At 31.4% G+C, this 13,424-nt stretch overlaps 1 protein-coding gene across 5 annotated transcripts in view; it reads left to right on the top strand.

The window, feature by feature from the left end:
- The window catches only part of LOC128997868 (microtubule-associated protein tau-like), a 44,138-nt gene extending 32,428 nt beyond the window's left edge, over positions 1–11,710 (top strand). For all 5 annotated transcript variants that reach the window (XM_054423644.1, XM_054423645.1, XM_054423643.1 and 2 more), the window contains one exon: positions 9,372–11,710. In XM_054423644.1, coding sequence (XP_054279619.1) covers positions 9,372–10,691 — 1,320 coding nt within the window. In that variant the 3' untranslated portion in view covers positions 10,692–11,710. The remainder of the gene's footprint in view (positions 1–9,371) is intronic.
- Positions 11,711–13,424: the final 1,714 nt, after the last annotated feature.

Raw genomic sequence — 13,424 nt, 5'->3', positions numbered from 1 at the left:
TTCTAATGTATGTAAACAGTCTGATCGCCAATTATGCAACGACATGAAGTAGTGAAGGCCAACCAACATGCCAATTCCTCGTCTCTAAACTGGATTTGCTCACTAATCTGTATAAAAACAAGTGCAAGTTTTTTGCCTCACTCTACACTTATATGTTGATTTCATTTTAACAAGATCATTTGTAAAAAAAAAAAAAACTGTAATATGCAGGAAGGCTCATAAAGATTGTCGGATTTGGACCATTAGTGGATGTAAGGGAATTATAAATATCGTATAGCAAACTGCATATCGGTCACAATGTCCAGTTCTAGGTAAGTTGTAGAAGATTGGTATAGCAATGAAGCAGTTTTTAGAAGCAAGTTTTAAATTATAGGCTGCATTTTAGAGGGATACAGGCTCTGAAACATTGACACTAATATTGTCAATGTTTTCTTGAGCTACAGTTACGCATTTGAGGTTTGATATTTTCTTTGCTGAACCCTTTGTTGGAGAAGGGATTACTCAGCAAAGGACTGATTTGCGATCAGAAATCAGTCTATAATCCCCAACAATCATGAGACCATAAATTGTCTATATGATAATGTAGGATTCCCGTTTCTTTAAACCTAATGCTCCATCTTCCATTTTCTTATCTACAGAGAAGCTGTTAATAGAAGTTAGAGACAACCGTTCATTCTACTTCATTCGTTAGTGGGTTTTCAAATCCAACTATTCTTTTTGCACCATCCTGTACTATTCATTTTAGGTACTCATTGTTCCCCTATGGCCATGTACTTCTGATTGTGATATGTAGATAGATACTCACATACCACTTGATATACCACTCTGATAAAAATATCACAGTTACTTGTATAGACACAAAGTCTTGCTGATGAATTGGTAGTTTTGTTGCAGTCCATCCAGTAAAAAATGTTGTCACAGTCGATGAACCATTTTGGAAAATGGGTTTACTTTTTTTTTTTTTTACCGACACCATGCCCTACAGCTAACATGGGAAACACTAATGTAAAAAAAAAACAAGTTTAGTAAACTAAGCTCAACAAAACACAATTATAATAGAATGTCTATAGTGAATTTCAAACTAAGAAATGTTCTTACACCATAGTAACTACCAATTAGCCTAAAAAATAGGAGGGCTTAAAATGATTTACCTGGTCAAGGTAAAATAAGACAATGCATTTGCAGCCTCACTTCTTTGGTTTTAAGGGGTAGGGTTATCATACAGTGCACAATATTACCTTAAGAATACTTGAACTAAAAAACAAAAATAACACAGGGCACAACAATGGGTAAGGTAGAGATGGGTCCAAGACCACAACATAGCAAATAAGACTTCATATAAATAAGAAGGTTGTTAGTTTAATCTCTATTAATTTTACTTTTGTTAAGCTGTACGTTATTATGCATTAATATATCTGAGTTACCTTGGATGAATCCATCTTTAAAACAGTTTGGATTAATTATGTTTATAAAAAGCATATAAATTTGGAAAACCAATGTATCAGCAAATTTTGATAAGCAGAAGTGTTCTCCCAGTAGTGATCAGTTTAGTGCACGGAGGATTTTGAAAATTTGGGCAAATATTTTTAATTATAAAGTATTTTATTTCTCTTTTAATCATATTTTAGATATGAATAGCAAAGAGAAACTCAGATGAGAGTGTAAATAATTGCTGAGTAGTGGAGTTGTTTAGCACTCCTTTTGTGATGCCAAAGTCACCAGTTCAATCCTGAAATAACACCTTGATGATTTAATAAAACAGGACTTAGCTGTCCTTGATAATTGGGCTTTTGATAAATGATTCTGGCTAAATAAACATCTAATCCAAGTCAGTAATAGAGCTGTATGGATCGTGTCAGTTAGATTGGCAAGCTTACCACCAAGCTTTCGTTATTTTGTACAGTAATCTCAAAGGTAATTGTCGTTAGATTATTTTAATACCACTGGTAGCGAGACTCTCAGTGTTAACGGGAGCCATTCCCTCATCATTCTCACATGCCATCCTAATTGACATGATCTTTGCCTCATTGATTCAATGCTCAACATTCACTCATATTTACCTTAAACTTGAGTGATTTAGTCATGATTTTTTCAGAAAAGGCTAAGGCTGGACAAAATAAAACACCAAATAGTTGTCATGTATCAAATAGAGTGGAAATTTGTTATTAGAATAAATATAATTGGTTTAGTTTTTTGGCTTAATTGATTGAAGAACTATAAAAAAACTAAACAAGCACATATCAAGGTGAGCACAAACCATCTTATGCATCAACTACTATGTTATTTTTAAGGTCACAATTGCTTACAACGATAACTTAAATAAATATAATTCGTTAACAGTATAGTTTCAGTCTTATTCTTCTTTTGCCGGTGATGGAATAAAAAACCATGCTGTTGTTATTGTTGTTTGTTGTTGTAGCTATTAAGAAAGCACCTGTTACAATTTATAACTTTTAAATATCTGTTGAATTAAATTTATATGGAAGAAAAAAATTATAAAAACACAATCTTAAACTGATTAGTTCACATTACTTATACAGGGTGGATGAAAAGTAACTCACACCCCCCTTAACTTTTGAACCTTTTAAGATATTCAAAAAATTTTCTAAATTAACCATCATTATTGTAGCCCCTCATATCTAAGAAGGCTGCTGCAAATGGATTTCAAATATCTCAAATGGTTGAGAAGTTAAGGGGGGGGGGGGGCAAGTTACTTTTCAGCCACCCTGTACATGTAACTATAACTATGTTACTATGTACTTAACTATGTAACTGTGTTATATGTAACTAAAAATTTACTTTATACTCACTTTACACTCTGGTATCAAAAATGTGTGATGAGTTTTCTCATAAACTTTCTTATTTAGATATTTTGCCCAAATTTTCAGACATGGCTTGCCTTATGCCCAAGAGGGTTTGTACTGACTAGGATAAGAGTAGAGTTAGAAAATAAAATGTATTCTTTTACTGTAGGAGCACTCTTTTTACATAAATTGTGTAGTCTCTCACAACACAGGTTTTAAACAGCAAATATTCTAATGCATTGTTAATCTTCCCTTAGTTATATTGTATTGGTAATGAGTTACAATATGTAATGTTATAATTCAGTTTTATTGTAGCAGTAGATTCATTAGCATTGATAGATTTTTCCGTGGATAAAAATGTAGAAAAACGTTGGCATTAAAATTTAAAAAGATTACGAGAGAGTCAGTGGCAATAATTCAATAATTTTGTTTGGCCCAAAAGCAAGGAATACAACACATAACGGTTTAATAAGAGCTGTACTAGTTTTTTTTCATAGATTTGTTATTCTCGTTTGTTAAACCTTTTAAATTAAAATATTTATGTTGAATGCAATTGGATTAGGTTCTTAATTTGGTTTATTTGAAAGATAAAGTCAAAGCTGCAAAACGTGCAACTGACTTTAGAGATTTTTCTGTAACTAAATTTTAAAATATCTAGTTGAGTGGTGTAGTCTTGTTTTATAAAAAAACACTATTTCTGTGGGGTGGATTTCACTTAATATAGCATACTGGTTGATTTCAGGACTAGAATTTTGCAATGTCAAACATAATATACTTGTAATCCTCATGTTTTGTCAAATGCTGAAAAGATTAGCCTATATTTTTGCTGAATTAGGTACTTCATCCTGAATTATTATTTCACATTTATTTTGTTAATTATGAAAATAGCTCATTGTAGGTTAGATATAGTGTACCCAAGTTCATAAGTCATTCACAGTTCTGTTAATAAGTTGTAATTTAAATACTTAACTGGTGAACACACATACTTTTTTATGATTGGTAATATATTACTGTAGTATTAAGGTTTCATTTTTAACATTTATTAAAAAAGGTTATCAATAACAGAATAAAGGGTGGTAAAAATCTTTTTTATCCTATAAAACAACATATATTGCAGTTTTTCTATAATATATAAAGGATGTAGAATAAAACTTACATAGCTGGCTAAGGAGAACCAGTTTATGTATGCACTTTTAAGTCTGTTTACTAGTGAATCTATTTTTCAATTTTATGTAAACTCTTGCAACTTTTATATCAACCCATTTTATTTGTATTATACTGCTCTAGCAGAAACACCACAAATTCTAAATAGGAACTTGGTTGTGAGACTTAAATCTTAGATATGCAAAAAAGATTTCCTCCATTTCTTTGTTTACAACGCATTTGTCTTGTTTTCTTATATTTCTTTGTAAATATGTCTTTAAAAGTTTTTAATGAAAATCCATATTGTGAATTTCTATAGACATATGAAGTAGTTATTACTTAAGTAATCATACAAAATGGGACTACAGTAATTTTTTGTCTTAGAATCCCTAGAAGCCAAAATTGTTTTATATATACATGTCTGGAGATCTAACAATAAAACGAAGATTATTTAAAATGATTTTACAAAACCACCTGATCCAATACTCTTTGATTATTGAGCTTTTTACCTCAAATATATAACATTATATATTTAATTATTCCTTCATTTTTTTTGCATGAAAAGAAAAACATATGCTGATTGGAGTGCTAAACTATTTAGAGTGCTAAATGTCTCAATGAGAAAGACACACTAATTAGAGTAGATTCATAGTTTATGGACAATGAACTTCAGCTAACTTTCTTAAATTTGGTAAATTTATTATTTATTTTATGTTCGGCTTTTAAAAGTTCTCCTCAAAAACACATTGTGTTCTCCTAGTAGCAAGAATCCAAAGTAATCGTTGTGCAAAGTGTTGTTTTTTATCTTTCGAACCTCTATAGTCTAACAACAATATTGTCAGTTTAACAATAACATATTATTAGACTACTATAGGTGGTAAAATTTGGGGGACATTTTAACTACTACAACACTAATCTACCATAAACTAAACAATTCTCAAGAGTGCTCAAACAAATTAATGAGATTGAATTTTTATAAATATCCTAGTTTTTTTTTTATTAGTATACAGTTTAAAAGGTGTGTATTTACAAATATGCTTCACTCCAAAGATGAGTGGGAGTTTGAAAACCTATGTATTATTAATAAGAAGTTGCTGTAAAATACTATTATAATTAGTTGATACATTATTTTTTTGTGTTTAAAAATTTATGAGAGAAAGCTGCTGCAATGTAAATGTTAAGCTTTTTATATAGTTATTGTATAGCTTAGTATAATGAATTTGATTCTTTTTCGCTCAATACATTTTCACTGAGACATTGTAAGTATAGACCAGCTTCACCCTGTACTGTATATTTGTAAATCGTACCCCATTGTTTTATTGTATTGTATTTATTATCTAAATACAAGAATGCTCTTATATCATTATTGCTTTTGTTGTTGGCTTCATGGCCGTAAACCCTTTATGCTTGTGGCTTCCTATTTTATTTCCTTCTGTTATATAGTTTTCAGCACAATATTTTTATTTTCAACTCAAAAACATACATTTACAGGTGATTGTGCTATATTCAATCCAGTTATTGGGTTATTGATTTTATTTGTAAATTTTAATTAAGGCACTGACCCCTTAAGAGGTAAGGTAAAGTTTCGGGAAATTATGCAATGGCACCAGTCCACCAAAACCACTGCAGGCTTGAAAACAAAGTAATATTTACTTTATAATTAAAGAAAATCAAGTTCGGGTGAATTTGACACTGAAATGTATTTTAGAATTTTGGGTGTTTGGTACTGTACCTGTGGGATTGTTTCTGAATTTAAGTTTATCCTTTCGAAACCTTTTGGACCATAAAATAAGGTTTTAAAAAATAAAATAAAAAACAAACAAATAAAAATACACATAAATCCACAGAAAGCCTCATTAACAATTACTTTAAAGCTTTTAAAATTAGGTAATGTATTGGGTGATTTTCATTCAGCTCTGCTTATTTTGTATGTTCAACATATTATAAAGATTGCTGCATAAACTCTTACCCTTCTTATATTTTTATACAGCGCCATTATTTTTTACAAATCATGAGATTTGTCCTACTATAGGTACTACCGGTACCAAGATACAAGGCAGCGAAGAAGAGTTAATTTGTGACTGTCACAACAAGACAATTAACTCAGAATCCATTGTTTTCTCACTGTTTACAAACAATAAAAACCACAACGTCCATTTTTACACACATTATAACTCTCCACAATTTTATTATTGAAATCTATTATCTCACTACTGATAATGAATCCCTCAGACAGGTAACTACTGCAAAATAAGTTTCTACTTATATCCAGTCATTACAGCCATCCTGTCATGAGTTAAAAGGATAAACTGACAAACGGTGAAAGAGCAATTCCCTATCAACATAAAACTCATTAGTTCCCTTTATAAGAGGCTAAAAAGATTTTTTTTGTATTTGTTGACAAAACTACATGTTATTAAAGTAACTAGAAGTTAGTAAAGCCTGTCTAGACAGTACCAAATCAACTTAAGTAAAGCAAAAGTGCACACAGTTTAACAACATAGGTGGAAAATAGCTACATTGGCAACAAACAGATGTTGAATTAAGGCTTCAGTCGATTTTATAATGTGAGCGGTCTGAAACTCTTTATTTTATTTTATTTTCAGAAACTGGGATGAGGAAACCAGAGACAGACTGAATATGTGAGATTCAAATTCTCATATTCAATTAAGATTTTCTTGTGATAAATAATATCAAGTTCTCTCAGTCATTTATCAAACACAATATAAGCATTAGCCACAATTATTCCTCAACTAAACCTTACTAAACAACCCCTATAAAGGTTAAAGAAGAGTACACACAGGTAAAACTTGGGCAACATGTCTTCAAGAACTTCTCTACATAAAATAGTCACAATCGTGAATAACCAGAAGAAGGTTTGAATGTTACTTCTTAGCCTAAACTGAAAAAGTTGATGTTGATACATTGAAATAATGAAAGTGTCAGTTACCAAATTGGTTTTAGAGTGATGTTCAACCTTAGGGTTGGATTACTTATACAGTTCATAGGCTCATAGGCATGATATTGAAATAGGTTGATTTTGCACTCTGGTAGGTTTATGAAATTAGGTAGAATATCCAGATTCTACAAGTGTAAAATACTCTACGGTGATAGTTAAAGTGTATACACTCTATATTGTTGTATTCTCAGGCTTTAAGTGGCCAGTGAGAAAAAACCTTACCAATTGTACGTGGATGTTGAAAAGAGAAATGCCATTTACATCATTAGAGCTTTTAAAAGACTACACTACCTGAGACTACCTTTTTACAGTATTTTTACACTACATTTTTATGGATACAAACGTTTGGCACTTAATTAATTTTTAGTTTCAACCCATTTTCCTTGACTTCCAAAATAATTGTCTTTGAGTACCTACTCATTTAGTTCTACAGCTCATACAAAACGGAAATCTATCCCTGAAATGTACCTAGTTTTAGTCTGGTTTACATAATAAAGTATTCAATTAGTTCATTTTACCTATATAGTCAGATATTTTCATGCATCTTTCAGAATAAACAATAGAAAATAAATCAATACACATGTGCTCATTCATAACAAGTCAGGTTTTTATGACATTTTTAGAACATAGCTAGACATGGGTTGGACTCTTCCTTTGTAAAAAACTAAAAAATACCACAAACAAATTATAAACAAAATACCCCCACCGGATGAACAAATGGTGTTTTTGGCCTCTAGGGTCCTCAAAATAATATATCGGTCTCGGGTCCAGGTCTTACCATGAGTACTACGGTAATAGCTTATTCCCTATATGGGAAATTCGCTAAAAATTTTCTCAGTAACAAAAATAACCAATGCAGAACAAGGGAATTGAGTATTTTAATTCACATTTGTTATTGAATTTCATAACTGAGTCTGTCTAAAGGGACAATTCTTAGATTGTAATAATATATATTTAAAAACGTAAAACTCATATGGATTTATGACATTGTAATTCACTTTCAAAAGAAGAATATTTGAAGAATGTTTGAATCACTGTACACAAATCAAACCCAATAGGTTTTGGGTTCACGTAAATCCCAGGAAAAGGACCAATCGTTGGATTTAATTAGCTTAAATCATATACATATATATATATATATATATGAAACCACTATGTGACATATGGATATCGACCCATCATTAAGGGTACCTAGATATAAGTAGATAGAGGTTTTATGATTTTTATTTTATACCATTAAGTATTAACTCATTTGATTTTTTAAAGCTATAAGTTTGGTTACATAAGTGTGATAATATCCAGAGAGGAAAGAGTGAGGTGTTTAAAAAATGGGATGGTTATATCTTGAGCGTTGACTTACTCTAGCTTAACTTACACATAGTGTAAAGTAGCTACATCAGCGTTACTTACGCGTTGCTTTGGCGTTACTAGCTATGGCTCTGATGGATGGGTTCATTAGTGAAAACTATAGTTTTTCCAAGTGCAGAAATTCAAAGATATAAAATAGCGTCATGCATTATACAAAAACCAATATCTAGCTTACCATTGTAAGCTAACGAAAGTAATCTCATGAAGTAAGATTGTATACTTCGTGAGGTACACTAGATCAACAGTTAAGATTGCTTTCTTAATCTAAGTACTCGACATATTTTATTGGTATTAAATCAATAACCAGCATTTCCTAACACGTGAAAGAATCTAACGGGCCAATATAGGTTTCAATAAAACTGTAGTGGATATAAAAAATATAAAAAAGCATTGTGGTTTAGTTATTCAACAGTCAAATATAACACTTTTATCTATTACATTTATTTAATTGAAGTTTCCTAAACTTAGCTATGCACAGGAAAAGTTATTATTAAAATATAAACATAGGCCTACACGCCTATAGTATTCTACTACAGTAACATTCCTTGGATATTCGAAACAAAATTTTTATCCAAGAACAAAATGCAATTTTATAGCTAACAAGTCAATTTACTGACAACTCAAAATTTAAAGACTATATTAAACATTAAAGATTGGCGACTTGTATTTCTGTAAATTCACCACTTGTAAACAAAGTAGTTTCAGATTTTGATTTGATATTTTTTATTTTGTCCAGCCTTTAAATAACTTGTTGTAAATATAAATATAATGAAAGTCATCCATACCTTTTACTGCAAAGCGATTCTTGTAGTCGTACGGTTCCAGCTTGGACTCTCTGATTTGTGCTCATTTATAACAAGTCAGGTTTATATGACATTTTTATGAAAGTTTTTATACACAACAACACAACAACTGTTTCATAAAAACGTATGTGCTCATAGATTATGAACTTATGTCTAAATAGAGAAAAAGTGACACCTTTCACCCAAACCGGTAGCCTAGAAAGGACTACAAGAATTGCTTGGCAGTAAAAGGTATATAAACTTATATTGAAAATTATTACCGTAACGTTTAATTAAAATCATATCTTGTGTTAGGATGGTTGGAGGAGTGCTAGTGCTTCAAGACGTACATCCAGGGATCAGCAGACATGTGGAGACAGAAGATACCGGTCCGAGTCCCGCCTGGGCCTTCGTACACCAGAACCGAGGATGGGCATGAGTCCTAGAGAACACGAGCACTGCAGTTTGTGGGATAAACACGACCAGGAGACCAAGGCTTTGGTCCAGGAAGAGGAAAGTCCTGAGATAAAAACTCCAGATCTTGTCACACCTGTGAAAGAGACAAGGGCACAGGAAAATACCATAGCAGAGCTCACCAGTGAAGGTAAAGACCTCAACTCTAACCAACCAATCGAAAATATCAACGCAATTGAAGCAAACTTCACTATTACACCCAAACCAGACAATATCTCTACATGCGTGGATAAAGCCGCTAAACAAGAGGGAAAAGAAAATATCGTGATCACAGAACAGAAGAGACAGAACAATGGAGACACCAAAGATACACAAAATAAGCAACATGACAATAAAGGATTAACAGCAGCTACTGTAAGCAAACCTCTGGAAATGGATAAAAACAAAGAACAGGACAGTAAATCACTAAAAACTGCTAAGGAGGATAATTTTAGTGAAATTGCAACAACCGATGTTAATAATGCAAAAGAAATAGCAAATAAGAAAAATGACCCACAAGGATCAGCAACAAATGTAAATAAACCTCAGGAAGTTGAGGAAAAAAGCAAAGTAAAGAATAACACATCACTTGCAGAAGGAATCAAACTCCAGGATAGTTCATCTCATGTGGATAAAAACAAACTGCCGGATAGTACATCTCATGTGGATAAAAGCAAACTGCAGGATAGTACATCTCATGTGGATAAAAGCAAACTGCAGGATAGTACATCTCATGTGGATAAAAGCAAACTGCAGGATAGTACATCTCATGTGGATAAAAGCAAACTGCAGGATAGTACATCTCATGTGGATAAAAGCAAACTGCAGGACAATACGTCTCATGTGGATAAAAGCAAACTGCAGGATAGTACATCGTCTAAAACTGAGAAGGGGGATAAGTTAAGTGAAACTGCAAAAACAGGAAGTGTGAAAAACACCACAGAAATAACAGAGCAAAATCAAAATGTTTACAAGAAACTAGAATCGAAAGAAGATACTGTAAAGGAAATCAAAGAGATTGATTGCAAAGAAGCAGTTGGTAACATTAATGTTTCAAACTCACCTGACAGTGGTGTTTCTATTTCATCTGGTAATGTAAATAATCAAAACCGCGTAGATGGCAACATGATGCAATCAGATGTAAACACTTTGTTTCCCAAACCAGGAACAAAACAAATGTAGAGTCTTGTAGTTTTATACAAGTAAACTAACTACATTTTCATTTTGAAAGTTTTGCCTTTTGTCAAATAAACATTCCATCTACACATTATGGAGCTTTTTTCAAAGTTTTGTCTATTTTCACAACAAGTTAATGATTTGCATTATCTTTTTACTTATTAACGTTTTACACAAACTGTAAGTCTAGAACAGTAGTTACTGTTTGTTGTCAAGATAAACTCCAGGAAAACCAATACAGTATTGGTACTATGAAAATGTTTATCTGAATTGTATCTTGTCATGTTTCACTCCTTTTACTCTCATAAAACAATTATTTATACTTACTAAAAAATCATATCAAACGATAACGCGTATACAAATAGATCATGGCTTTCTATCTTAAAAAACACTGATTTGCTTAAGGATATTTTAATTTATATATATTGACAGAAACAAAAATAAAACCGGAATTATTTAACCATTACAGGTTTTGTTGTGTCACTTTCTTAATTGTACACCAACACATAAAAGTATTTTGGAAAACACTCTTGCTTCCAATGTTTATATTTAAATAAATTGATATTTATAGGAAAACTGGTTCTATTATTTTATTTAATAAGTTTAATCTCAACAAATCATGAAAAAGTAGGGAATGGTATTGCAGATTGTACAAATTTTTAAATTTTTTTGCATTACTATACATGGTTCTTCATGTGGCATACTTTGTTTTTTGCAAATCCACCAATCTCGTACATAACATGATTTCATTTAAGATTTATAGATGGTCAGTTTAAGTAAGTTGTTATATTAAGAACTATTACCGTACAGTCCGTACACCATTATTATTGTATGGTGGGTCATGGTGGTTATGAATGTAATATTTTGGTTACACATGCAGCTTTAGCAAAGATGTCCTCCTTGTATTTACCTTAATATTTCATCCCTGAAACGATTTCAACTAAACTTCGGACTACAGCTTAGTTAATCTGACATTTAATAGACATTCAAAGTAAATTCCATTAATTTTCTTAAGAATGTTACCACAGAAACATAAAAAGTCTAGTAATTCTTAAACTTTTTTCAAACATAGCCCATTCAATGAACATGCATCTATTAAGGCCACCTTTCGTCTTTATTTTTAACATATAACTGTTTTAAAGATACAACGAAGGCGGTTTTATAAGTAAGGGTCGGTTTCACATATAAATCTGTAGTTTGCTTCTACGCCGCAACAAGCCTCATCATCAACATTTATTGGCATCATTTTTAAACAGAATAACACAAATTTCAGCTCTGTAGCTGTCATGTAAGCTTCGCTGTGTGTTTTTAAATTTTGTTTAACAATCACATCTCTTCTGTGATGTTTTTTTTTATTACAACTACAAGGAACATATCCGATGCCGACGTTCATCACCAAATGACTGAAGAATATGTCCCTAATGCCATGAGTGAGAGTAAAGTGCGGAAATGCGTTATGGAGTGTAAAAATGCCTATGAAATATTTTTTTTCAACAGTCTTTTTTGAGAAGTCTGGGTAGCAAAAAAAAAAAAACCCTTCCGAAATGAGCATTTTTAAACTCCCTAGCCTATTTCTGAAATTTCCACGCTATCTTTGCATCAGGGTCATAATCTCCAGTCATCTTGCAATAAATGTTGGCATCGAATGTTTCTTGTAAAAAAAAAAAAAAAAAAAACGTATACCTGACCTTACCTCAGACGGGGCGGGAGAATTGATTGTTTAAAAAATTTGTATAACACACAGCGAAGCATACATGACAGCTACAGAGCTTGTTATTCATTGTGACACTTGGTTGGAATATATAATTGATAAAATAGAAGAATTACCTTATACAACCACAGTTGCTGGTATGACAACTAGTTTCGTTCCTTAGAACTTCGTCAGGTCATTGTATGCAACCACATCATCAATGTATTAATACATTGTGGTATGTCTAAAGATTCTTTAAAACACTGTCAGAATCACAATAGTAAAAACTAGTCATGTTGATCAAATTATTAAAATTGAATAAAAAGTGATAAAACTGGTTAAAACTGTAAAGGCTGGCCAGCAATGTCTTATCACTGTCACTGACTAAATAAAACTGACTGAATCATGATGTGTCTTCATCTTCATCTCTCCAGTGCCACCTGTATTTCAGTTTGTTTTGTTCTTCTTATTTAATACTTCTTTGATTTTTAGCTTGTCAATACATGTATCAAATATAGCCTAATATTTGACTGGAAGGAAGTCTGATTTAAAATGTTGAATGGGTCGAGCTTTTTAGCTTTGTAGATGAAAATTTGTGTCATATTAAAAAATATGACATTATTAAATATTGTCGCACATTATTAAAAAATAATTATTAAAAAACAATAATTATTAAAACACATTATTAAACAATATTGTGTCATATTAATACCGTATTAATATGATTTGAAAATTGTTAAAATTCTGTTTTAAAACAGTTTAAACTTGTATTGAAACCATTTTATAGTTGTTATAACATGAGTTTATAATAGTTTTAATACAAGTTTGTAACAATTTTATCACAGTTTTGATACAAGTATTAAATTGTTTCTAAATAAGTTTCATCTGTTTTAAAACTTATTTACCATTAATTTTTAACTCCAATTAATACAAAACTGATGCCAAGTTTTGTCGTATTGATATTAGTTTTCATACAAGTTTAAAACTTGTGTTATAACAATTTTTGGTTCATTTTTCTGCTACTTGGGAAGGGTGGGAAGTAGATAGAA

This window comes from Macrosteles quadrilineatus, unplaced genomic scaffold (assembly GCF_028750875.1).
Source record: "Macrosteles quadrilineatus isolate MER2022 unplaced genomic scaffold, UCM_ALF_1.0 Scaffold_7__1_contigs__length_78375512, whole genome shotgun sequence".
Lineage (NCBI taxonomy): Eukaryota > Metazoa > Arthropoda > Insecta > Hemiptera > Cicadellidae > Macrosteles > Macrosteles quadrilineatus.
Note: the sequence above shows the minus strand (reverse complement) of the source record. Positions and strands in the feature narration are given on the sequence as shown.